This window comes from Polyodon spathula, chromosome 5, assembly GCF_017654505.1.
Source record: "Polyodon spathula isolate WHYD16114869_AA chromosome 5, ASM1765450v1, whole genome shotgun sequence".
In the NCBI taxonomy this organism is placed as follows: Eukaryota; Metazoa; Chordata; class Actinopteri; order Acipenseriformes; family Polyodontidae; genus Polyodon; species Polyodon spathula.
The window spans coordinates 6593795-6620833 of NC_054538.1; the positions used below are offsets into that span (position 1 = coordinate 6593795).

At 36.2% G+C, this 27039-nt stretch overlaps 2 protein-coding genes across 2 annotated transcripts in view; one reads left to right on the top strand and one right to left on the bottom strand.

The window, feature by feature from the left end:
• Positions 1–187: 187 nt before the first annotated feature.
• Positions 188–27039, top strand: part of LOC121315355 (wiskott-Aldrich syndrome protein family member 1-like) — an 88530-nt gene continuing 61678 nt past the window's right edge. Inside the window, exon 1 of the mRNA XM_041249381.1 lies at positions 188–265. The gene's annotated coding sequence lies outside the window, so the exon portion shown is untranslated. The remainder of the gene's footprint in view (positions 266–27039) is intronic.
• LOC121315489 (condensin-2 complex subunit G2-like) lies at positions 18135–25421 on the bottom strand. Its single transcript, XM_041249617.1, has 8 exons — positions 25281–25421; positions 23237–23336; positions 22638–22828; positions 21683–21826; positions 20587–20690; positions 20004–20104; positions 18907–19009; positions 18135–18388 (listed from the first exon to the last, which is right to left on the bottom strand). The coding sequence occupies exons 2-8, from the start codon at positions 23304–23306 to the stop codon at positions 18337–18339; spliced, it is 765 nt and encodes a 254-aa protein (XP_041105551.1). The 5' UTR covers positions 23307–23336; positions 25281–25421; the 3' UTR covers positions 18135–18336.

Here is a 27039-nt window from a genome sequence, read left to right on the forward strand (position 1 = left end):
TGCTTTTTTAAATGTATATATATTTAAAAAACAATTCTAATATTTACGAATATATTAAAAAAGATCATATATACATTAAAAATATACATATATTTTTTATTTAAAAATGTATGCACCCTTTTGTTTTTTGAGTTGTGTGTTGATCCAGCGTTGTTAACCAGACCATGTTCTTATGACAACAGTGTAGAATGGGACTGGATATTTAAACTGAGGCAGCCTTGGCGAGTCGGGGCAATTTATAGAGGGATGGCCAGAAAATAAAAAGGTACCAAATATTCAGAATTTGTTAAATTACTAAGTAGAAACGTTAAACAAAAAAGTGCAAATTAAACATTTGGAATTATGGTATTATCAATATTAGACTTTACTGAAATTTAAGTGTCCCGCTTTCGGTTCATCAATGTGTTGGAATTTTTTAATGGAATATGGCAATGCATGTACATTTTGTATGAACTGTATTATGTGTATGACAGTGTACATGCAGGCCGATGTGGTGATTCATTAATATCACCGCTCTATACCGATGACAGATGCCGAGTAATAGCAATACTCGCACTGGCTTTTGTTTCCACGCATAGCTTCTTATACTTATTCAACATTACCGATACATATATTTCTTATTTAGTTATTGTGGTATAAACAGAAACTGTTTTATTCACCCTTTCAATTCACAAAGTTTTCTTGTTGAAAATTATGTTTAGCACTGTCGTTTTCCATTTCTCAAAACTGATGCATTTCTTTTTATGTATGTATGTAACATTCTGAATATGGATAAAGATATTCTATGCAATTAATCCCACGTTTTAATTGGCTAACTCTGTCAGATAAAATTATAATTTAAGAACATTTCAAATTTTTTGTTCAAGAATCCAAAATCAGGTAAAAAAAGGTCTAAATATTAGTTTCAGTTGCTTGCCTGTAGGCTATATCACACTGCCTCTTACAGAAGTGGCACTACACATCAGAAATAAAAAAAACAAAAACAGTTTCTTTACATTTTAAAAACCTTGAAATCACATTCAAGAATATGCATCACTCCGTGGCAATACAAAAATGCACAATGAATGCATAGTTGAAATCATCGAAATTTAAAATGATTCAAATTGATCTTATTATTTACATGTCAACTGCTTGATGATTTCGCATATTAGTTTTTAAACGATTTCAATATATTGTAAATGTAATGTCTTTCACATATACTGCAGTAGAGGGCAAAAGAAGGTGTGTCATTCCTTATGCGAAAGTAAAACAAATAAAAATAAAGAAACAAAGCATTAACATAGGTAATTACTACACGTCTGTTTCTTGGGGATAAAAACCACAGCCCATGGGATATATATTATAATATATATATATATATATATATATATATATATATATATATATATATATATATATATATATATATATATATATATATATATATATATATATATATATATATATATATATATATATATATATATATATGTATATATATATATATATATATATATATATATATATATATATATATATAATGTGGGTGTGTGTAACGTAATCGCATGTGTGTTCTGGTTTGGTTTATGCTTCCTATTTCTAATAGATGGAGTGGCAATGCTAACATAATATTTGAATATTTCTGTTGGGGTGTATTTTTACCTTTCATAAAACATAATTGTCCTAGATATTGATGGTCCAGTAGAACATGTTAAGTTTAATACATATCTGCAAGTAATGCAGTTTACTGTGCTGCACTGTATATGTACAATATATAATAGCCCTTCTTTAATAGCATTTAAAACATGATATATTTATTGATGTATTTATTTTACTGTGTGCATCCCTGAATAAAGCATGCATTGCTGTATAACAAAAGAGACAAATAATTGCACATAATGCAGCTATTGACTTAAAAAAGAGCTTTGTACAGCATTACCTTGTAAACCAAGGAGATTCGGCATACAGTACATGAATAACGGTGAATGAGTGATCTGTCCGCTGTTCAGAATGATGAGCAAACTCTTTTGCTATGCTAAATGCATTGCTGGATTCGCACATAAAAGGGCATGTGTGACTGAATGCACTATTTATTATGGTTAATTTATATAAAGAGCAAGCCCCCCCCCCCCAAAAAAAGGCATCAAAGTACACTTAGAAACCAGCTGTTGTATTTACTGATGCAAAGAGCCATTCAAACCCAGTAGTTGTAATTTCATTATACAATAGATTCTGCAATATAGCCTAGATAGCCATCTAGCAATATCAAGTCAGCCATTAAGGGTAAAGATGCATGGAGGGTAGATTTAGTATCTGACAGGTGCACGGCATTGGCTTAATGTACCAGTATTGTACAACAATATTGATACGAATCTTCCTTGATTTTCTTTGATTTAGTGACAAAATCATGACACAAGACACATAATCTTCATGCCTGTGGGCCACCATGCATGTGTACTGTAATTCAACCTGGTGCAGTAGTTCTATGGGCTCCACACCAAGCGGTTTGCTGAATGTCTCTGTTGTATGTATTGCTTTTAATACACAGTGCAGGAGTTAATAAGGGCAGACTTTCTATAAAAAGACACTGATGGTTCTGAAAGCAAGATGTGTGCAGCTGCTATATCAGTCTCTGTGAAGAGACACCTGAAACCAAGGCTAGCTGCTGTGAGAAGAGCCTGATTGCTTCCTTTAAACATTTAAGCAACATTTACCATGCTCTTACCTTTTCACTTTTCCCAGCTGACAGGGATATAATTGTCAGTACAGACATGTACTATAAGGCAGTTTTTAGGTATATCTTGAATTTCTAATTGCCTGAGTTCTGATATTAGAATATATAGGATATATTGTGAAATATAAGAATCTTAGTCATGTCAACCTAATTTGATTGAGTCAGTCTTACATTTCATTTGTTGGGCTAATGACATATTGTGTAGCCTACATGTTCAAACCATCCATCTGAATGTAATAAAACTTGCCTGGATATTTGTTGCTACAAGTTAGTCCATATACTGTTAGTGAAATGGTGACCTACTTTCTCTCGGTGCTGCTTTGTGACTGAGCTATTGAAGCCATATGTTTGAAACAGCTTGTCTGATTATGATGACCCTGAGTGTTTTTTTATGAGATTGTATTCCAAAGGCTGAGGGTGTGTAGTAGGTCCTGTAAGCCTTTTTGTAAATGGTGCTTTTATTGAGGCATCCTTGGAAAGGGATAGTGGTTCAGTGGACATTGCTGTTTAATAGAGCCAGTATATTCATACCCATATTATTGACCCACAAAAATGAAAGAAGGGGCTTGTTATATTGGGAACTCTTCTTTTTATATGTGTACAGTAGATAGGCTACAGGCATTTTGGATTGAGCAGTACTAGGCAAAAACAGGACGCTTGTGGACAGTTTTAGATATGGGGAGTACAGGGTGAACCTCTGGAGGTGACAGAATCAGTAGTTTCTGATGAAAGGAGAATAGGTTCAAGAATATTACTGTCAAGCACAACATATAGAATTGTTTCATCAAAAAAACAATAGATGCATCATCAGGCAGGTTTTGTTCTGATGAAGGGTTTACTGTAATTTTTTTAGTCTTTTTTTTTTTTTTTTTTTTTTTGTCAAGTTATAACCCATAATAACTACCTTAATGAACTTCAAAGTACTATGTGACCACTGTAGAGTTTTTTGTACTTTAATTGAGCATTTTTAGGTCCAGTCCATGAAAATGCAGGAATGGAAATAAGATTCCTACTGCATAGCATGTTCACCCATTCCAGGTTTTGACACAAGCTTGATGGCCCCAGTGTATAGGTAATGAGTTCAGTGTGTCTAATTAAACACATAGTAAAACCAGACATGGATTGTATTGCTATATAATGGGGGTCTTACTTCCATCCCTAACATTTTGCTTAAACATCAAACATTACAGAAATTCCATTTCTACAGTTGGCTCATGTAACAGATAGTTCAGTTGCATCTTGCATAATAATTATATAGTTGGAAGAAACAAAATCCATTTCAAATTCAGTGTACGCCTCTTTCTGGAATACTGTACTTGATAGAAAACTTTCTAATATTGCCTTTTAGTGATATTACCATATTACGAGGTAGGCATTTATCTGAAACATTTGTCTTTTGTCACTTGCATTTATTAATTTATTCATTTATTTTTCCGATGAGTCTGCAGTAGTTTGTTGTATTTGGATGACTAAAGCGGTACGCTAATGTACTCATCACTAAGATTTTAGATAAACACTTAAGCAAAAAAGTACAGTACAAAAGTTATGTTGATTTTTGAAAGCTATACTGCCTACTGTGCAGTACACAGTATTGAAATACCACCATAGTACACTCATTGTTCAAAGCCAATGTGTTGGTAGTGATAGTGATACTCCAAACCATCATGACCCCACGTCTACAGTAACTTAACCCCAAGGGCAGACACCACTGGCCAGCTGTGTACCCAAAAGATCTACAAACAAACTATCTTTCCATGCCTGTGTTCTGTGTCTGGCTTGCCAAGGATAGTATTCAAAGATAGACTACATCCTATTGATCCAGCCCATCAACACACTGGGCCTTTGTGCTGAGCCAGTGCACCTGCTTTCACAAGTCCTTTATAATAACCATCATTGTACAAGGAGATTAATGTCCTGTAAACGTATACAGTAGGGGAGGCATAATGAATGACACAACAGCTAAACAAACCTCTTAGAAATCGCCATGTATGACTTATAATATTATTACCATCTGGTGTACAGTATGTGCAGACAAAAAAAAGAAGTATGGGTTGATAATTGAGGGCGGGTACTGCATCATCATTACTGTGGCAAGCTACAGATTGTGAGAATGTATTGTTGAAGACAATTGCATGCCCACTCTTGGGAGGATATTTGTGTTCATGGTTTCAGGTTATAGCTATTCTCCTTCCTTTGTATGGAGAGTTGGGGGTGGGATTGGTGTGTGACCATTATGGTATGTAAACCTCTTTAGGGGATTTCAATACATTGATATGGGGGACAGTAATTGCATTTTGAGCTAAAACTGTAGACTTTACAATATGGAACCCATTGAGTAAAATGTCGTGCTTCTGATGCTTGGGTGGTCAAGCCAGTCCTGATTATGGAGGATTGTCAGGGTGGAGCTGTCAGCAGGAATCCTAAATTGATTTCTTCTTATTTCTGTCCATGCAAACCTATTTCAACAAAAGGGTTTTTAAACAGAGTTAGATTTTAGATTTCCTTTGCTTTATCTAAAATGTCACAAACCAGCAGATTTAAATTTAAGACGGCATACTGCCTCACTTTCTGTATTTTACCCAACAGTATCATTAAGAAGAAATGTGTGTGCCTTTTTATAGTGGTCTTTTTTCTTGATTGAATATTGAGTTGTCTGTAATTTTAGGGAGAGAAGAAAGCCAGGAGAGCAGTGATGAATTGGTTGATTTTTTTTTTTTTACTGTGAACAGGGACTTTATCTGGGTCATGCTCATATTGTAATGAACTTCATCTTTCAATACTGTACAGCAAGCTTCTGTAGTGTATTACTCATTTTGTTGAATTTTTTGTTTCTTTGAGATCATAAATCCCTGTTTTCAACACTGTCAGGCTTAGAACCACATCACCCACCTGATTAGCAAGCTTGTGCATATGGACATGTGTGTAATGTACAGTACTGTAGGCGAGTTGCTGTCTACAAGCACAGCAACAGTGGGTACAGTAATTGAGTTTAGCAGCAGATTTGATGGAAGAATACTCGCAACATTGTGAGTTGTGACGGAAGTTTTTTTTTTTTTTTTTGCAGAACATTATCATTTTTGCATATCAGACAAGAATTGTAGCCAGTATTAGGCTGTAGTTAAAAAAAAAAAAAAAGATAGAGATGAGAAACATGCATGGTTGAGTTTAAAAAGTAGAATGAGCAATGAGTTGCATTTTATTATGTTACTGGCAGACAGTGGAAGGAGGCGGGGCTTTTGCACCTCGTGACCTGGCAGAGGAAGCCTTTTCTTTGGCTCTCAAAGAAAAAGATATCGCCCTTCTTTTTTGCTTTGTCCCGAAGCAAGTGGAATGACTGATTAATAGTCTGGGATACAAGTCAGCTTTCATGCCTTTTGCTTCTTAACAATCCACATTTGTGCCGCAAATTCATGCACAATTGAAAAAACATACAGGACTGCCACAGGGTGGTTCATCACTTCTGTTAATATGTACACTGCTGTGCAAAAGTCCTAGACATTTTGCACATGGTGGGGTGGGGTGGGGTGGGGGTTTATACTACCATAGAATCATCCTGCTTTAATATTACCATAGAATCGACCCGCGCCATCTACAGAACGTCATGTCACATTTAAAAAAAAAAAAAAAAAAAAAGTTTTTGGATGCTTCTCACACCCCCCTTCATATTAGCTGCTTATGTATAGTTTACTTTGAGTTGTTCAACTCAACGTGAATTAAAGATTGCTAAATGACAAGCTTGATTTCTTCTCCCCCAAACTAAGCTGTATTAATAACAGTCGAAGTTGTTATAATAGTGGAAAACACTAGTGGAGGCTTTGAGTAAATTGTTGATGCTCATAACATCAAGTGTAATATATATATATATATATATATATATATATATATATATATATATATATATATATATATATAACTCCTGAATGTGTCTAAGACTTTTGCACAGCAATATATAGAGTGATAGAGTGCACCACATCTCAATACTGTGCTTGGAATTTGTCTGAAGCTGTAGCTGTTCGGGGTTCAGTGGTGTTAAGGCCTGTAAAAGAGTCTGTTTCCACTTCATCAGCAAACCGGTTTGAATGCCATTTGAGGGTTCTGTTCAGAGGCAGGGTCTTGCAGGCTTTGAAATCCATTATAACAAAATTACTGGGTAAAATCTCTGACAGTGGTATCATTTTATTGCTTCTGAATTCTCAATGGAGCTCTTTTTAGTGGGTTCAGGCAATGTTTATGGCAAGCTTTCTGTAATTATAGGATTGAGGCTACAGCAGTCCTATCTTTCATGTAAATGGCTCGGCTTTCTGAAAATGTTGAATTTACTCATCCTCATCGATAACCTCTCTTTTGAAACTCCCTGGGTTCCCCCTTGTGGGTGGTCAGTGATCATCCATCCCCCAGCCTTGCTTGACCTCTGACTTAGAGGTCACACCTCAATTGAGAAGGGCTGTCTTTGTACTAGAAGCTTAGATCTTTGGTTAAACTGTACTCTGTGTTCACACATTCCTACCAAACTCTAATGTAATGCACCCATTAGAGAGGTAATTTGTCTCACAATGCCATTATCTGTTAAAATTGCATAATGATTTACATACCAAGAAAAAGAGTTGCAATACTATATTTCCACTACCTTTGTGTTCATTGAGAAGGCTTGTAAAAGTACATCTGACGTTTTTATGTAAATATAGGACTCGTTTACTTATATATTTTGCCTTACACATTTGACTTTGCTTTGGTTTACAGTATGATGATATTGTGCAGATGTGTGCTTGTCTGTGTTAATGACAGAAAGGAAAAAAAGATTGGATGCTTTGTGTGTAATTGGAAGTGATTATTTATTTATTAGAAACACCTCTTTTTCTTGTGAACAATAGCACTGTAATAAAAAGCTTTAATATGATCACCCTCTACCCTCATGGGTACAGCTGGGTTTTTTCCCCCCTGGATTCCATCAGTTACTTACCTTTAGGTGTGGGGATAACCACTGATAGGTGGGTGATTCTACTGTATATACTGAAGTGCTGTAAAATGTGCCAACCATATGTGTCAACAGTAAAGGCAACTGCAGCCAAATGTTTTGCTTATTGTTTCATGTGCTGCAATGTAGTTTTCATTCTGAAGAATGTTGTTTTCATGTTCTGAAATTACCAAAATTGGGAAATACAAAGCATTGTGTAATTGATGGTGTGCAGTACAGTAAACTGCGTTTTTCAGTCTTGATTGCTTTCATTGTTCAGAGAATACGGTAATTTCACACACTAATATCACACAATAGAGGTGTTTGACAGGCTGGCGAGCGGATAGAGGCCCAGTGACAGACTGCAGTTAAAAAATAATACTTTTATTAACAAATAAACACAAAATAAAAGGGCACAAGGGCCAAAACAAAGGTATTTAAACACAAATAACAAAACACAAAGCAAAACTTACAAAATAAAGGTTTCCAGGCTGGATGATGCCTTCGCTGGACCAGAAAATACTTACAAAAACAAAACAGCAAACCAAAAAAACCCAGCAAGCACAACCATCAGCTCCCTCCTCTCTCTAAATGGAAGCTGAGGCCTCCTTTTATGTTAGGTGGCTGGGTGCTGATTGATCGTTAATTACTTCAATCAATCCCCAGCCAACTGAGCACAATAAACCCAGGCAGGTAGGGGAATTTAACCCCATCCCTACCAGCTCTGCTCTGCCACATGGTGTACGAAAGTCAGATAGATAATGCATACTACAGAATGTCCAATACTATCACACACACACACACATTATAGATATATATATATATATATACACACATATATATGCGCGTACCTGCTGTTTTTACTCAGAAAAAATAATCTGAAATACGCACTAATTTTAAATGTAATGTGTGAAAATATGTATAGCAATTTTGCTGCACAGCTTGTCGGCCTCCTCTCCCGCCTCCCCTAAAACTTCCACTAACAACTGCATCTCCCATTAGACAATGTCTTCAGTTACTAGGAAACTGTACAAAAGCATTATTCAGTCTCTGACTGGCCCTGTTGTCTTTGTAGCCAATCACAGTAAGAATAAGAAGAATTTGAAGCTACACAGGTTGAATCGTAAACACCCCAGTCCAGCTGCAAGTGCAACTGGAACCATCGTCAGAGGCAACCGCTAAAAAGGTGCCTAATATTAAACTAACTGTTTAACTAACTAACTTACACATTAATGCATTTCCTTATTTTATTTATCTTTGTATGGCTTTATATGGAAGTTTTAGCATGTTTACTAAGTTTTAAGAATTTAATGTTTCATATTTCAAGGGTCATAATTGCACAGTCAGTATGATGCCTCGAAAAAAATGCACTGAGCCAATAAAAAAACTTGTAGAACACACATGTGGTTGTACAGGAGTTCAAATTAACATTGCACTTAAAGTGGAAAGCTCTTTTATAATGTTTACCCCATTACCATTTAAGATTGTACAGTATTTGTCTAGATTACTCATGACTTCAAGGTAATGTTGCTTACGCTACACAGTGAAATCGCATACAGTACATACTGAAATCTCATACACTGCCTGTTAAAATTGGCAAAACAATTATAACAGCGATTATTTGAAAGTCAAGGCCTTTGTTTTGGTAGTAATGTTGTAGAATATTTTTTTCCCCCTGAAAATGAAGATTATCTTTTGTTTTTTGAGTTGTGATATCATACATTACCTTTTGACAAAATGTGAAAAGCAATGAAGAGGATATTGTGAATTACTTTAATTGGGTACTCCCCCGTTGCCTCGAACAAATAACAAGGCACGAGTTCAACAATGAATTCATTATTTTGGAGCATCTACACAGAGATCCTGAAGACCATACAAGTAAATTGTGCTTAATGTGTGCAATTCTTTCACTGGTCAACTGGAACATACACAAGAACTTATTTGTATTCCAGAAATGATTTACAACACTTTTTGTCTTTCTGTAAATGAATATGAAACCAGACCGTTCTGTCTTCCCAATGCATCTTTCCGTGTACCTGTATCCCCAACTGTTAGAACTGGGGTTGTGTGTCATCCTCGATACTGCATTTCACGAGAACAAATAAATCATTGCATATCTCTTGGATTCAGTTGGCAAAGTATTGCTAAATGCTTTGGAATACACAAGCATACTCTTTTTAGACTAAGACACTGTCTGTGAATTCAACCTCAGTCATGTTCTGCTATTTCCAATCGTCGAGCACTACTAACTTACTGTAAAAATGCACATTAAAGTAAATGCCTGGGACTTTTCAACGCTTTCAACGGATCCGCTCCAACTGCCTCCCAAGCTGTCAATCAAACGTGGCTTGCACATGATTCGTTGTGTGAGAGGAAGATCCCACCCAAATATTGCATCACAATTACTACTTTGATTTGGTTGGCTAAAGCCTGGGGAATTTAAAACAAAATAATCTATTTGATCTATACTTAAACACCCGCCTTTGGGGTGCACAGTTGACATTTATTATTATTATTTTATATATAAATGTGTTTAAATTTGGCATTCACATAGGCGCAGATTTGGGTGGACCTGTGTGGAAACTGGGTGGGCCGTGCCCATGTGATGCCAAATTTAAACACATTTATATATAAAATAATAGTTTATTTAAAGAAATAGTTTATTTAAATGCTGATACTACCAATACTGCCATAGGGTGGATGCAATGTAAAATAAAAAAAAGTAGCTCCAGGTTTAACAGTGTGTTTAATGGAATTACACTTGCTTTAGCCTACAATAGATGTCTCCAGATGTTTTCATTATTTTCTCTGTGGTTGATGTAGGGGAGTATTTCTTTTCCCTTCAAATAAGGAGATAGCTTATTCTGTGTACTCTACAGTTTACAAAGGTTCCTCAGTTACAGTAATTGCTTTTCCAGCACTGTTTATTCAAAATGTCACATTACAGTACATACGATAATATGGTTTGTTCAGAGTTACGGAGAGTGCTCTTTTTTTGTGACAGCGTAAGGATGTTTTAGTGAAATATTTCCAAATCCTTTTATTATATTAATAATTTTAAAATAATAATTGGGACATATTGTACTTACCTAAACTTTAAAGGAACTAATTATAAGGAGAGTGAGGCCTCTCATGTAAAGATAAAATAAAGTGCAAGACTAGGTTTATAGTAAAAATCTGTGAAACACCTATGTGAAATTCCTTTAAAAATGTCTTTCAAAATTGTTTATTAAAGAAATGTTTCATGGTAATTTCGCCTAAACACTGCCGTAAATTAACAAAAGGTTTTAGTTGTGCATAGGATACAGATAATAGGAAGGAGTCTTGTTTAGATACATATCATTAACAAAATAAGGAAGTACAATATGATATTGACCAAATCTGAAGGGAATCTTGAAGGCAGAAAATGAAGTGTACCTTACAAACTACAGTATGATTGCAAATTCATAGCCTACCTTACCAACAACTATTTCAATATCCAAATGGCTCAATAAAACCAACTCCAAACATGAGCAAATCAGTAAGCTTCTATAAAACAATGACAGTCTGCAAAGCATGTGTAAAAAAATAAATAAGTGTATTTATTTGTTTTTGTAATTTTCTCTTGGGAAGGAAACAGGTCTGTCTAAATATTTCAAACAAAGACATATTGTCAGAGTATTAGTCTGATGAATTAAAAACTTCTGACCAAAATTGCTGTTCACCAAAATACAATGAATGAGGGGGATGTTGTGGGATGTGTGGTAAAATAATAAGTGATATTAAATAATAATAACTTAATTGCAAACTCAATTTGGCCTTCTGGAAATCCTCTGTTTTATATCATTTTACATCATTTACCATCTCAATTGGCACCTCTCCTGTGGTTTATTTCACTGGAGTTTACCTTCTTGTTATTCAGTTATAGTATGTTAACAGTTCTGTCCACAACAGTTTCACAGATATATTGTCCAAATCAGGTGATGAGCGTTTCAATTTAAACTAAATTATACTGTATAGGTAGTAACAAATAACACATCCCCCACCACAGCTGAAGTGTGATTTTAAAAAGTGGATCCCTGTGATATGAATGTAATCCACTGTACAGTGTGCACAATAAGTACAGCAGGTGTGACAAAGACAGATGGACAGATTCTACAACAATGCTCTCAATTATGTCTCTGTGCAAGCTTCTCCTAATGTCCACAAATTCTGTTAACTTGTATTGAAATCTTGTCCTACCAAGAATGTCGGTTCCCTGCTGAGATTAGCTCCCCCGGCATTCAATAATTGAATCCTCTAAACCATGTCCACAAAACCTTGCCAATCAAAGTGGAATGCTGGGGGCATTCCTGTCTCTGTTGAACTACTGTACTGTATATCTACTGTGGCTCAATATTATCTTCTGTGGCTCAATATTTTATGTCCAATACAGGAGTACTATATGCATTGTGTTCTAGACCATTATCCCATACTACAGTAAAATGAAGAATTTGCCTTAAAATATTTATCTGTTTTTGTGATAGCCCTGTTTTTTGTCCAGTCGCTGTTATGAGAGGGTTTACACTGGCACATGCACTCAAACATGGGCAAGACCACTAACATGTCCCAGATCTATTTTCAATTATTGCCATGATTTCTGGAGACAAGAAAGAGTTTCATTTTGATATGGCAGAAAGTCATGAAGTCAAACAACACTTCAAGAACACTTATTTGTGCCATTTAAAAAAAAACAAAAATAGACATTTGCACATTATTTTGTGAAAACAAAAATAATTTATGCTGCTGATCTAGCCAGAAAAAAAGAATGCTTGTGGAATCTTTTAAATTAACCTTCTTTATATATTACAGTATTCTCCCAATATCCCAGTAAGTGTACACAAACATATCCAAGATAAGTTATCCAACAGGCATGTCATTTGCACTCAGGCTAAAAGAATTGAATCTATTCAGTCTTGAACAAAGAAGACTCAGTACCGTGAAAACCTTTTCAATTTGGGCCGGGCTGGCCCAAATCAGGCCTGATTGTTAACCAAAGTATTCAAACAGCTGACCCTAATTATCCCTTTAATTGGGTTGAGTTAACTAGGGGGGCAATAACTTTTTCACACCTGAAGATTGCATGTTTGATTACCTTGCACACCAAACAAATGAAAGAAGCACCAAACTTTGGTGTTATTTTTTCTTTCGGACTCCCTCTATATACTACTAGAACCCACAAAAAGATCTGACCAAATTCAATGTGAAAAATGTGCAAAAATGCAGAAAATCAGACAACGGGCAAATACTTTTTCATGACACTGTAAGCATTCAGAATTCTAAAAGGTATTGACAATGTCGACCCAAGGGACTTTTTCAACCTGAAAAAAGAAACGAGGACCAGGGGTCACAAATGGAGATTAGATAAAAGGGCATTCAGAACAGAAAATAGGATGCACTTTTTTACACAGAGAATTGTGAGAGTCTGGAACCAACTCCGCAGTAATGTTGTTGAAGCCAGCACCCTGGGATCCTTCAATAAGCTGCTTGATGAGATTCTGGGATCAGTAAGCTACTAACAACGAAACGACCAAGATGGGCCGGGTGGCCTCCTCTTGTTTGTAAACCTTCTTATGTTCTGAAGATAAAAGTGGTCATGGGTAGATTACAGTAGTTTATGTAAAAGAATATCTACAAACAGGATGCTGTATGAGCAATGTACTTGAACAGTAACGTTTCTGAATGTCTGGTTCCAACCTGTAGTTTATATTAACAAAGAAGACAGGATGTTGCCAGAGAACCTGTATGCTGCACACAAGGCTTCAGTGGTTGTACTGTAATGTAATATGAGAGGGGGCCTTTTGTGAATTGTTCAGAATTCCCCCTTTGTTTTCGCGTCAACATGTCCACGAGTTAAATAGTTTGGCAGGAGCAGGGAATATGTTTTATGTAGGAAAAATAAAGAAGGTTTGTGAAAATCAACTGCTGTTTTGCGTGTTGCTTTGGATTTGGAAGATAAATTACTGTATTGGTTTCTTTCTTACCTGGTTACTGTACGTGGCTGGCTTATTCAATCTGTTTGTTGTTTGAATTCAGTGTCACTTGCTCCTGAACTGTAATTGCAGAATCTGCAATTAGAATTAGAAAGCACTGATCTGCGCCCATATAATGTATGTTATTAGTACTGTGCAAACACATATTTTGCTATTGGGTTTTATTTCTTTTATTGACATATTTGTACACTTCACAATAGTGCAGACCAACTGTTACACACGTGGGTACCGGGGGAGATGCCATCCTTTTCTTTGTCTATGCTGCAATGTCTAGTATAGGTAAAACATGTCTCAGTTAAGATTGCTGTTTTGTAAAAATGTAATCCCAGTCTCCCTAGTTTCCCTAGGGTTTGTGTTGCAGACTTAACGTTACCTTAACATAGTTGTTTGTAATGAATTTGCATTGTTTTTTTAATGGTAGTTCACCCAGTGTCTTCAGTGTAGCCCTTGGAAAGTTGGCCTTATCACCTGTGAAGACCTCATTGTCCTTCGTTATTTTGCTTTGTCTTTAAGCTACACTGCTTTATCACTCATGTGTGCGCACACACACACTTGCGTAACATTTGCATGACATTGTTATTGTAATTCTTGTTCTTATTGTTGTACCCCTGAAAAGTGATATATAAAATAATTAACACAGCACACAAGGCTGCAGTTTACTAGCTTAGTTCTGCTTACATCTTCTAAATAGATAATAAAAATACAGTAACAACAGCGTATAAATAATATTCTTTACAATTTCCATTACTTGGCCTCTTTGTTACTGAAATAAAGTTTTCACTGTGGTAGAGGCAGACAACGGCAGGAAAACACACACACACACTGGAGGTTGCAGTTTAAATGCTTTACAAAACTGAAACAAAACAAAAGCCTAGCTCCCACTTGTACAGGACCACTAAGCGGTTCACCCGTTTCCAAAACAGTTACCAAATTGTACAACATACAGTTGTTTAAATGCCTACTTCACCCACCACCAACACAGACAATGACAGACTCTTATACACAAACATATAACCAATAATTAAATTAACAATCCCCAAGTGCACCCAGGTGTTTCTCATTCAGCCCTAGAGGCTTCTGGGACCTGTAGTCTTTTAGCCTATGGCCATGACACCTATCCCGTGCATGACAAAATTGTCATGAACACCATGAATACCCAGTAACTATACAGGCAGGGGTCTCGCCCTGCTACAACACATACTAGTACACTAACATTTCATAAATATCAGCATTCCTACAAATAAACATTTATAATAGCAAATATCATTTCTGTAAATCTCTGTCTATTCTATTCTTTAGCATAATAGAGAACACTCCATTTTATTTGCAGAATTGACTCTATAGGATGAGAACTGTGACCGATGTCCTCAATTCATTTTTCTTGTTTAGTGCTCCTCTGTTGATCATTTTTTCCCCCTCACCACAGCAATTACCCACACAGCTCAAGAGACCTGAAGGTTCAATGGGCGTGCAATCCCACGACCGAGCCAGCTTCCTCTTTTACACCCAGGAACTCGAGTGCAGATGACAGCAAGCTACCGACCTCTGGGAGACAAAAGCCAGTCCTGCAAGTGTCTGATTTTGAGCTCACTAGTGTTTGCTGCAGTGCAATGAGGAGAAACAATCCCTGATGGTTTTGCCTCCCTAACCAACAGGAGCGCCAGAGCCAGTGCAGTGCTCCCTTTGGAATTCCCAGCGAAGACCAGCAACTTCGCACAGCCTGAATGCGAAGATGTTGTTACTTTAAGTCATTTTAAACAACGTTTTGGTTGTCTTCCACATTTAATAAATTATTGGGTGTTTTAGCTAGAGTTTACTGGAGCGTGTGTTTTCAAGTTCTTCTCCTTTTGCTCTCCTTTCTCTGTCTGACCAGCTATCTCACTGAAACAAAGACTGCTCTTTTCTATGACCTTGGAGGTGTGTTACAAACCTAAACACATATCGCATTGCTTAAATAACAATTTATTCTAAGGAGTTGCCTTAGCCCTAAAGTTCTGATCTGCATTGCTTTGAAAACTGCAGTCAAGTCTGCTCCCTAAATCGCTTTCACCTCAATCTAGAGGAGTTTGTGCAAATAAAGATGTTTAACCCTTCTACTACTCTTATGGTCCTGCATGAATCTGAGGATAAGGAAGTGCAGTGTATGTTGATAGGTTGTATCTAGAGAAAAACTTATCCTATTGAAACTTAGTTTAGACATTATTTTGCAAAAGTTATTGGGTATATCAGTTAATGAGATTTTCTTTAGATGCATTGATTTGATCTGCTAGTTAATTGAGTTCAAGTTCTCTTCTTATCTGATGAAACTTTATCCTTAGCTTATTACTGATAACGATACTTTCAGCAAACAGTCACCAAAATCTTTTTATCCTGATGGTGCCACTTTACCTTGCCTAATCGTTAGTTGATCTGTGTATAATAATGTCTGGCTGACGTGTGAGCTTGCAGCAACGATCAAACTGAAGATAAATTATTCTTTCAAAGCTGAACTGTGTATTCACTTCTGCCACCAGCTACATGTGACATTTAGATAGCAAGGAGTACGATAGGACTGACATTCTAGAGAATCTGTACAACTTCTAATTTCCTCCCAGAAGCATGGAAGATACAATAAATTACCTGTCCAGTTCATATTTGTATCCTCTCTCATTTTTTTAATGCACAGGTCTCGTATAAAAGAAGATGCGTTACTCGGACTATACTAATCTATCATAGATACGGTTTATTGGATTGCCCTAAACGAAGTATATACTGTACTAATTTGGCGACTTATGCATCATGGTACATTGTGTTAATGCAACGCGACCATCAAAAGGTATAAGAACAAATTTTGCTTCATAAAGTTGAACGAAAACCTGCTGAATAATGTTACATTAACATATTGAATTACGTGCCGCTTTGTAGTTTTCCATATACTTAAAAAACTAACAAATTGAAAAATGTTACATTTCTAAATGAATAGGTAAAACACGAAGTTAGGAATTTTTAGATTAATTTACGCTTATCCTTTTCAACGCAGTAGCCAACCTGATTTAATCTTGTACTTTTATGACATATGATAATACCAAGACAATAATTGAAAACGTTATTTCATGTTTGGTAGCTAAACAACAAATGTCATCTCATGTCACTACCTATTTATGTATATTTTATTCAATTTTTTTTGTCTCAATCCTAAAATTCTAGGTATACGCAGGTATACAAGGAGCATCTGTGAGTGGGTATTGGTTTAGATTTAACAGTGAGGATCGGATAATTTCTGTTTGCTTGTCTGTTTATCTGTATGGACTCCAGCCATGGCAGATTTCCAGTTATTGACTGTATGTCGAAAGTGCGTGTGTGTTTGAGTTGTTGGATGTTTATCAGCAAGGATAGATACTGGCTCCCTTCTGCACTTACTACTGTTGGATCGTGTTTATTAAGTCAGGTGTGTTACATATTATAAAAGTACAAACCATCTGCGTTAAATGTATGATCGATCTACAGTAGAGTACAGGGCTTAATAGGGATCAACCAACACAGTCCCTTTCATCACAGTGTATGTAGTTGTACAAGACATTTGTAGATTCTGACTTCATTTTTGTTACGTAAAATTATGAGTAAGGCTGTATTTTTTTCACAGTTATCACAGATTACAAATTTACTCATTGCCGTGCAGTATGGAGTCCCACTTAAAAACAAATACAGTAAACTTTTGCCTTATTGATGCACTACCTTTTACACTGCATTTAGGAACCTGCACAGAGCTGCACAATTGCTTTAAAATGTATTCAATGAAATAAGCACCAGCTGCATCAAAGATTGTAAAGATTTCTGCTAAAGATTGCGTGTCCAGTGTAAAGTGGGCATTTCAAGTTTCTGTTATTTTTACATTTATTTGGTTGATAATTCATTGTTTGTGAAAATACAATGTTTTTAAAAACAGTTTTTTTAGGTAAGCATTTATAGAACATTTGATGTATAATAACTAGAGAAAAGTAATCGCTTTTGAATGTGACAATGCTATTTTATCTGCATTAATAGCTATTATGTTTAATCATGAAATATCTTAAAATATATATTTTTATGATTTATTCAAATCAAGCATCCTGTACGATGATTCATATTGTGTCTTGGCCTGGATTTTTTTTCTATGTGATGAAGCAATCCTGGAAGGAAGTAACAATCACATGTTTTGTTGTACAACAATTTCTAGAGATGCATCAAAAAACAAACAAAACAAACTGAACACACCCACACCTACAAGTCACAGATATTCTTGTTGTCGGTTCTGGTGGCTAAACTCGATTTTTTCTACATGTAGATGAAGCAATCGCTGGAACGAAGTAACAATCACATTTTTTTGTTGCGTACAACAATTACCTAGAGATCATCAAAAACAAACAAAACAAACATGACACACCCCCACCTACAAAGTCACAGATATCTGTTGTGCTTTAACCTACATGGTTAGGTATGGTATGGCAATATCACTTTCTTTTTCTAAGTATACAGACGTATATTTTTATATATATGAATTAGCATTATTCCTTTAATCATTATACATCAACCATGTAGAATAATGCTTATTTCATAGTAAAATCTATCTGGTTGTTTTCTGATTACATACATGAAACATTTTCTTAAACATAAATCCAAAATCATGCACACAAATCACATCATGGCTGCAAGATGTCATTTCCAATCTTAAGAGCCGATTCATATATTGCTCTGTAAAGAAAAGAAAAAAGCTTCAATTAAAAACAGGAAAGCAAAGACTGTGTGTATGGCTACCACTGTAACCTGAAGTACCCAAACTTTACCTGAAATAATTTTCTTTAGCAGAAATACATTCACAACTGAAATTATTCCAAGGTTAATGGAGGTATTTAACCTTGACACAGTATCTGGAAGAAGTCTGAGACCTAATCAACGCTTGTGTCAGCAGATAAGAATATATATTAAAGAAGAGATTCACAAAGCACAACCTGCAGAGGTGAGAAACATCTCTGCTAGTGTTTACTGAGTTTCAGAATGTGTAGAAGGCCAACCACTTTTTTATAGAACAAAAAAATCAATAGATTTGACTACCTATTTGAACTATTTTATACAGGGCTCCAACAAAATAAAACGCCTGTCATAGAACTGCCAAACTGAGTTTCTTGCCACACAGTGTAGGAATTTAAAGGACTCATTTTACATTTTTTATTAATCCAGAACTGTTTGTACTCCTGTAGTTGACACTTTACCTTTCAATATTATCACTTGCTTCGGCCATAACTTCATAATACTTCTGCAGTTTGATATGAACTGAGGCTGCAGAACTCTTAATTTCAGATCCTTTACATTTACCTTAAGAAAAGAAAACAACAACAAAGTGCATTAAACTGTTTCAAATTGTGCAAACACGTAATAACATTATTTAATGTATTAGGTTCTGCTATTATGTTCTACAGTTTTCATAAAAGTCATGACCAGTCCTTTTCAGAAAACAGTTTTAATTGTTATTATTATTATTTATTATTAATTCTTAGCAGATGGTCTTATCCAGGGTGACTTAAAATTGTTACAAAATATCACAGTATAAAGTATCGCATTATAAAATATACATTATAAAACATCACAATAGATAAGAACAGTTACGAAAGTACAATAAGATCAAATTCAAGTAAGAGCAAAATAAAGAATACAGTAAGTTATAAGTAAGAGCGAGTTTGACTAAGAGCAGTTCAAATAAAACCGATAGTAAATATTTGCTTATATGAGTAAAGTCCAGTATGAATTTCGCGATGATAACTGCGTCCATACTATTTAACCTATCACATTAGTAAATTTTTTTCTTGTTAATGTTTTTATCACTCATACCAATGATATTTCTACATTTGTTTGATGTTACATGTCATACATCTCAGCAGTCTCGTCAAGGTATGGAGCAGGTCAGTGCAAGTACAAGCTGATGCAAGTACTAGTACAATTGGATGCCATACATGATATAGTAGAGAGTTAATGCTGCCAAAGCATTGGTGTGGGCAAAGGCAAAATGTAATTAACATTTATTTTAAAATCATCAGTTAATGTAATTATTTAATGCTGATTAAGTTACTTGGGAACACTCTCAAAAGAATGGGGTTCACAAATAACGGCTTCAAATCCCAGCCATACAGAGATTTCATTCTCCATTGCCCTTCAACACAAAGACAGATTAATAAAAAAAGAATTAAGTTTCATGCTTAATTGGGAACAAGGTAAAGGATTAATATTAATCTGTGGAATATTTCTCCAATCTATTATTTTTACATAAATCTAGACAAATGAATAGAATGCAGCATGCAAAGCATAAACTCACCCTGCCTGACCACTGTTAAGATGCATAGGACTGCAGTCAATCCAACAACACCTTCCACTGCTTCAGAATCAACAGACTCATTTAACTCACAAAGAAATGACCTAAAAAAAATAAAATAAATAATAGGTCACTACCCTGGTCAGCAACACACTTAGAATGAATGCAATGTTCACATAACCCTGTAAATGTGAAGTGACTATACCATATAGGTTTCTGATATATACAGTAAGGCTTTGACAAAAAGGCTGTCAGGAAAGGGTTAATGTTGCTAACCTAGCGAATCACAGAATACGTGTGTATCAAAAAAAGTCACATGACAGATCACATATCAACATGAAGGATGACGTTAGTTTTAGCCTGAGCAGTGTCAACTGTACTGAAAATGAAGCAGTCAGCTTAAAAGATGAGATCGTGGCAGTAGTAGGTGCAGCAGCAGCGGGTTTGAAAATTCATACAAACTTCCCTTACTGGGAAGCAGCGCACAACGTTGTACCATTTACTGTAATAGGACAGTTTTACTGAGGATTTATCATGAGGACGATGAGGATATTCTGCTAGAAACGTAAAAATCCTCTTCCATTACCTGATCAGACTTGGAGATTTCATAATAATTGCAAGTAATGTGCTTGAAAGTGGAGGCAGGTCTTGAACTGTCTCAGGAGGGGTTAGCTCCTCCGCATGCGAAATCTGAAACCAAATCAAAATCATTGGCGCAATGTTAATTCTACAGGCAAGACTAAACGAGGCATTTTGTCAGCAACATACATACAGTATTCCAGAAAAATCACATTACAGACGTCAGCACCACGAGAAAGCACGTCACCATTTATTCAGACCAGCATCTCCATACCCACGCATTTTCATTAAAATCTACTTTAATTATCAAGTGAAAAAGGGTATGGGAATGCGCTGCAAGAGAGGGAGGAAGAAAGCCAGAGGGATTGCACGTTTTACTGTTTCATAGCACACATGCAATAACAGGCACCACCACTGAGCTCCCAACAATGGTATCACTCGGGGGATGCTGCTACTTCAGCAGGACCATCGTTTACAAAATACAAACAAAAAATGCAAAACAAACAATATTGTTAAAAACAAAGCTAATAAAAACAAAAGGTGTCCTAGTTTCGCTGTGCTCTGCTTCCTCTAAAAAGGGAGATCCCGTCCCGAAACGCTGCTCTAACTTACTTTTCAAACTCATCCAATACTTCTTACCAAAAGGAGAAAAAAACTTAATATAAAAGGGCTCTGTAGACTCTCTGTTTAATAAAACATACTTGTCCTTGCAGCAGAACAAAAACTGTCATTGAGCTACTCTTACAGACAGCCATGACGCACACTGAAGAAAAACAAATCGGCTTCAATTGGGGAACGGCCAGATTCCACACTTTATTCAGGAATGGGTTTTAAACCCCGTCCGGGCCATACTTTCAAAGATATTAAAACGAAACCAAACTTACTAACTTTAAATATCTTGGCCAGTCTATCTTGGTGTCACTAACATAAGCAGGTCATCATGGACTGTATTTAAAGTATGTCAGATTACTTCTTTTCTATGAAAAGTTTCCTACAGTTAGGGTGAACTTTGGCTGAGCAATGCACAAAAGGAAATACCACACTGAACAAAAAGAACAATTTTTTTTATTGTTTATTTATTTATTTTTTTTAAAAAAGCTTACCTTCTGCAAGTAATTGCTTAACTCCACAAGTACTGCAGCAAGAATGGTTGAGAACACACCATGAAGTATCAACACATTAGCAGCATGCCAGTCCTGAACGACATTAATGAAATCTGCAAGCATCACGTGAGCAGAATGGAGCAACTAGAAAACAGAAACAAGTGTAGTATCTTAAACACGTAGTAATATGTAATTTCTTGCAAGGACAGGCGGAACTGTAAGAGCTCAGCCTACTACCTGTCAAAGTCTAATCCTGACCAGATAAAGACTGTGTCATCATCACCAAGGGAAGGGGATACATATAATACACATTTTAGGGGCTCCTGAGTGGCGCATCCAGTAAAGACGTTCCACGTGGAGTGCAGGATGTGCCAAATAGCCTGGAGATCGCTGGTTCGTGTCCAGGCTATATCATTTGCAGACTGTGACCGGGAGTTCCCAGGGAGCAGTGCACAATTGGCAGAGCGCTGCCTGGGTAGGGAGGGCTCAGGTCGGCAGGGCAATCCACGGTTCACCAAGCACCAGCGACATGACATCCAAGGTGGTTGCGTGGACATACGCTTAGACGACACCGAATAGGTGTCACGGACACCCAACGACACCCTCGGAAAACCTTATTCACAACATACACCTCGGTAACTCTATAGATCAACAATTACATTTGTATAACTGTTGTTACAACAGGAGGCCGGGTGATATTCCATGACCTGCCGGCAGCGTCACCCTGGGATGTTCAAAGTGGACCTACGTACGCCAGACCGGCGTCGACACGCTTGCAACTCAACCTACGCCCAACTGTCTTCGGGGTTGCTCTAGTTACAGGATCAATACATAAGTGTTTAACCCTTCTCTAAGCTTTTTTACCCGTGGTTAAAAAATCCATTGGCGACGACTAAATTTAAAAAATACACATTAATTATAATGTCTCCTATACTTAATTTTAAAAAGGGCATACCTGCAAGGCCTCTTCACGCTGCTTCCTCAGTCTGCGCGCAGCTGTTTCAAGGATTTTTTGGAAGACATTCTGGGCGATGTTAAGGAGAACCAGCAGGTCCTCGTTTTGGTTTTGAACAGTCAGGGCCAGGCAGTTCTCAGTAATCTCCTTGAGGACAGAAAGGAGCAACGGCACACACATGTATCCCCTCTCTGTGAATGGAAGAACACACGCATGATACACCATTGGACTGATGATAACAAAGACGGTGTGTATGTGTGTGTACAGAGCTTGAATAATTATCTTCAAACAAATTCTTCCTTACCAGCTGGACATTTATAAAAGAAATGTACAAGTCATATGTCTAAACCATTACAACACAATATTCCTTCTTAAAATGCATACATATTTTAGCAAACGTTATGTTTTATACATTAGTTATGTCAACATTTAAAAATTGAGACTATTATAAACAAATGTAAATGCAAATAAACTAAGATTACTGTTTAACTAGTTTAGAGCAAGTCCCAGACATTCATTAAAAGCAAGTTTGGAGTCCTTTCAAGTGCTGCATGGAAAAGAAACATATTTTCAAGCCTGCCATTAGAACAACCACATACCCGCTTGCAGCACAGACAGGGAAAACCGTAGAATCTGTCCTTGAAACTCTGGGTCAGCAAGGCCAACCATAATCACATCTTTGCAAACGGCCAGACATGCCTGTGTAATACAAAATTAAAATACTGCAATTAATTTTCATAATTAAATGTATTGTGTGTGAATCAGTAAAGTAAAGCTTTTATAAATCGGATATAAATCTTTCCCTTGGAAAATAAATGTGTTTTCAAGACTGTACTATAGAACAGGGGTCGGCAACCCTTCTCCAGGAGTGCAGTTTCAATACATTAAAAGTGCTTTATGAAACATGACATGACCAGGGGGCCTTCCCTTTCTGAAGAAACCTTTTACTTTTATTGAGCACCACTGAGCAAGTTACTGTTGGGGTGACTTAACCAGCATAGTATCACAGCTTTATTTATTTTATTTTTTTGTTCTTGGTGGTTTAAAATAGATAAAGTATTCATTTTATTAACCCATTTACATTATCCCCTTGAGTCGTTGTATAGACAAGTGCATCAAAGCCAACCTCTTTATAAAAATGGAACTTGTTCAAGGAAATAAAGTCTCCAGTGGCAACTGTGCACTGTATCCTGTAAATCAAGACCTAAAACACTCACTGTGCACTGTATCCTGTAAATCAAGACCTAAATATGCACTGTATCCTGTAAATCAAGACCTAAAACACTCACTGTGCACTGTATCCTGTAAATCAAGACCTAAAACACTCACTGTGCACTGTATCCTGTAAATCAAGACCTAAAACACTCACTGTGCACTGTATCCTGTAAATCAAGACCTAAAACACCCACTGTGTACTGTATCCTGTAAATCAAGACCTAAACACCCACTGTGTACTGTATCCTGCAGATCAAGACCTAAACACCCACTGTGTACTGTATCCTGTAGATCAAGACCTAAACACCCACTGTGTACTGTATCCTGTAGATCAAGACCTAAACACCCACTGTGTACATCCAGAAGTAGAGGAAGAATTGTAATTGATAAAAGAATGTTGATTATTTAATGTTTATTAAATGGAGATGCAATTCTAATTTATTTTGTGACAACCTAGTACATAATTATTAAGTACAAGAGGTGCAAACTAGAAACCGATTTAATTCGGAAACGTCCCATTTATTCAAGCGCTTGTCAGGTGCGTCAGGTCCAAATTATTTTCACACGCGCCGTTTAAAAATTTTCGTCAAGTTTTAACCGGCATTTGATTAAAACAGGTTTAAAAGGGATTGAATCGCAAAAGGACACCTAGTACTGCATCTCCAGCCAAGCCCCAAACCTTGTTCGCTGTATTTTTCACATACATCTTCATAGTAGGGCATACTGATAAATCATCTCCTGATCACTCGTTTTATCACCACAAAACTCCTCAATAATGTGATCTAAGTCATTATTTTATTACTATAACATCTCATAAAAGCTCTGCAAATGTCTGTGATATTTTTGAGTGCTGGATGCAGAAGCAGCTATTTCCTTTGTTTGTGTCCGTGTTATCTCTCTAGTGGATGCGGCTATTTCGGTTTCATTCGGCTCCTATCAGTCTCACTCGGCCATTGAAAGGTTTTCTCGTCTTTCTCTGGAGAAAAAAATGACTTGAGACCTGTGCTTTACGTCTTTTTGATGAGATCGGACAAGGTCCGATATTGGACGGGAAAGGGAAAATTGTAATGTCAGACCTGGTCCGAAATAGGACTGCAAAGGGTTAAAGAAAGTACACCGTTAGTTGTCTAATACTGCTTCTTATTCCTTACAACTCATTTACATTCTTAACAGTTCAAAAGGCAGAATTAAGTTTGATACCTACTGAAGCAGTTTTTCTTCTACGTCAGCACATTCAGATAATCCATTTTTTATAAAGAAGCAACCGATTACAGAAGCCCTGTGTGAGCAAGTATCACTGGAAAGAACAAAGTTACTGTGTTCATGGAAATATATATTGGAAGAGGCTTTTTATATATGAATGTATATGGGTACTATACATTCTAATACAGCTATGAATTACACACAAACGATAGAACATAAACATACTTCAACAGCCTGTTTTGCAACCAGAGTCTTCTGTTCTGATGCTTCATCTTCACATATTGGATTTATTAAGAATGGCAGCACCTTCTCAATTGTCCACGCAGCAGTGTTTTCCAGAAGTAAGAGGTAAGTCCTTTCATCTGTGTTATACTGAAACAAGTGATTAGTTCATGAATGCCGACTGTTGCAGAGCATTATTTTGTGCAACACGTTATGTGTGCAGTTGGTATTGAAACATTTGAACATCGTTTACACCAAAGCAACATCAAATCAGAAAAGAAAAAATATAAACCCTTGATCCCACCTTCAACCAGACATTTAACAACCCTAGTTCGCAACCTAGGAGTACAAAGAAGCGATTCACATAACGGAGGAGGAACCGTTCCAGGGTTGGGACAGCAGCTTGTTAGGGCCCGCTATTTTAATTATGACAGCATAAAAGCTGACTGCGGCAAAGCCAAGACAATACTATGAATTGCCTAAAATGTAAAAACAGTAATCAAACTGAAAACAAGGTATACTAACAGAGATTATGTATTTATATTATAATATTAATATATCTTATTATACTATATATATATATATATATAAAAAAGTAGATATATAGGAAAAAACAATATTTGCTGTTTGGTGAATTGAAACCCCTGACTTCTATGCTGAGATGGATATCCGACCACGAATCAAAAAAGCCCTCAGAGCAGTTTCTTTGTCTATTTTGCAGGAGCCTGTCTCAGGTGAACTTATAAATGAGTAGAATACCTCCTACAAAGTAATGTTATATTTCTATATTAGGTATTTTAAAACAAAAAAATGACTTACATAACAGTTTAAAAATAAAATACATCTGGCTTTGTAGTTATAAAAGTATGTCCAGTTATATTATCCATTTTCATTGTGGATTGGGGTTTATATATGTCTTGGCTCGACGTTGCATAGACCCTACAACGTGTGTAAAGACAAAACCAAACTGCATTAGTGCAGCCAGTTCCCTTTGCGCCTGATTAAAGTTGAGTTCCACGAACAGATCTCCGCAATCACAGGCAAGTCTTGTCAATAAATTTTGATTTATGTTACCATATTAAAACTATTAAGGGATGTTAATCTGAACCATCTGCATACAGCAAAGTGTACAATGAGCTCCCGAAAATACAGCCAGCTTAGTGCAGAAACTGCCAATGCCTTTTCATTGTAAAAAAAACAAAGAAAAAGCATTGAAAATTGTAATTTTATGCAAATGTTAGTTCCAGTTTCTCAAAATTGACAACTGTTGCATCCCTACTATTTAGTCATTAAATTTCCACGCAAGTGGTGCAGAAAGGTACCCAGAGGACTCTGATGACAAATGCTTTTTTAAAAGTTCATCCCAAACATGCTCAATTATATTGAGATGCCAGATCCTTACAGGCACATCCATATATATTTATTGATATTATCAAAAGACCATCTGTATTAAGTTACATCAGAACTGGTTGAGCAGGAATACATATGCAAGTACTATAGTTCAGTCATTGGAGATATGTATTCCACTAGAACAATAAGAATATATTTATATAATATAATCTATTATAGATATATATATAATAGTTAATAATAATTAGAGATATATAGTATATAATAGATATATATAATTTCACCTTTTAATGCGCCAAGGGCTTTCAGAAGATGGTTTAATTTCTTCTGTGGTACAGAAAGCAGGCAGTCCCGATTCATTGCGTGGGTGATCATGTATTCAACATAATCAAGGGCCAAGTCTGGTTTGGCT

Bases quoted from the DNA above. Each gene is read 5' to 3' on its own strand.
- LOC121315489 (XM_041249617.1), bottom strand. From the start codon at position 23,306: ATGGTTGGCCTTGCTGACCCAGAGTTTCAAGGACAGATTCTACGGTTT. The intron at 22,829-23,236 runs GTATGTGGTTGT...TTCCATTCACAG, and splicing joins CCTGTCTGTGCTGCAAGCGG to AGAGGGGATACATGTGTGTG. The intron at 19,010-20,003 runs GTGAGTTTATGC...TCTTTTCTTAAG, and splicing joins CTTAACAGTGGTCAGGCAGG to GTAAATGTAAAGGATCTGAA.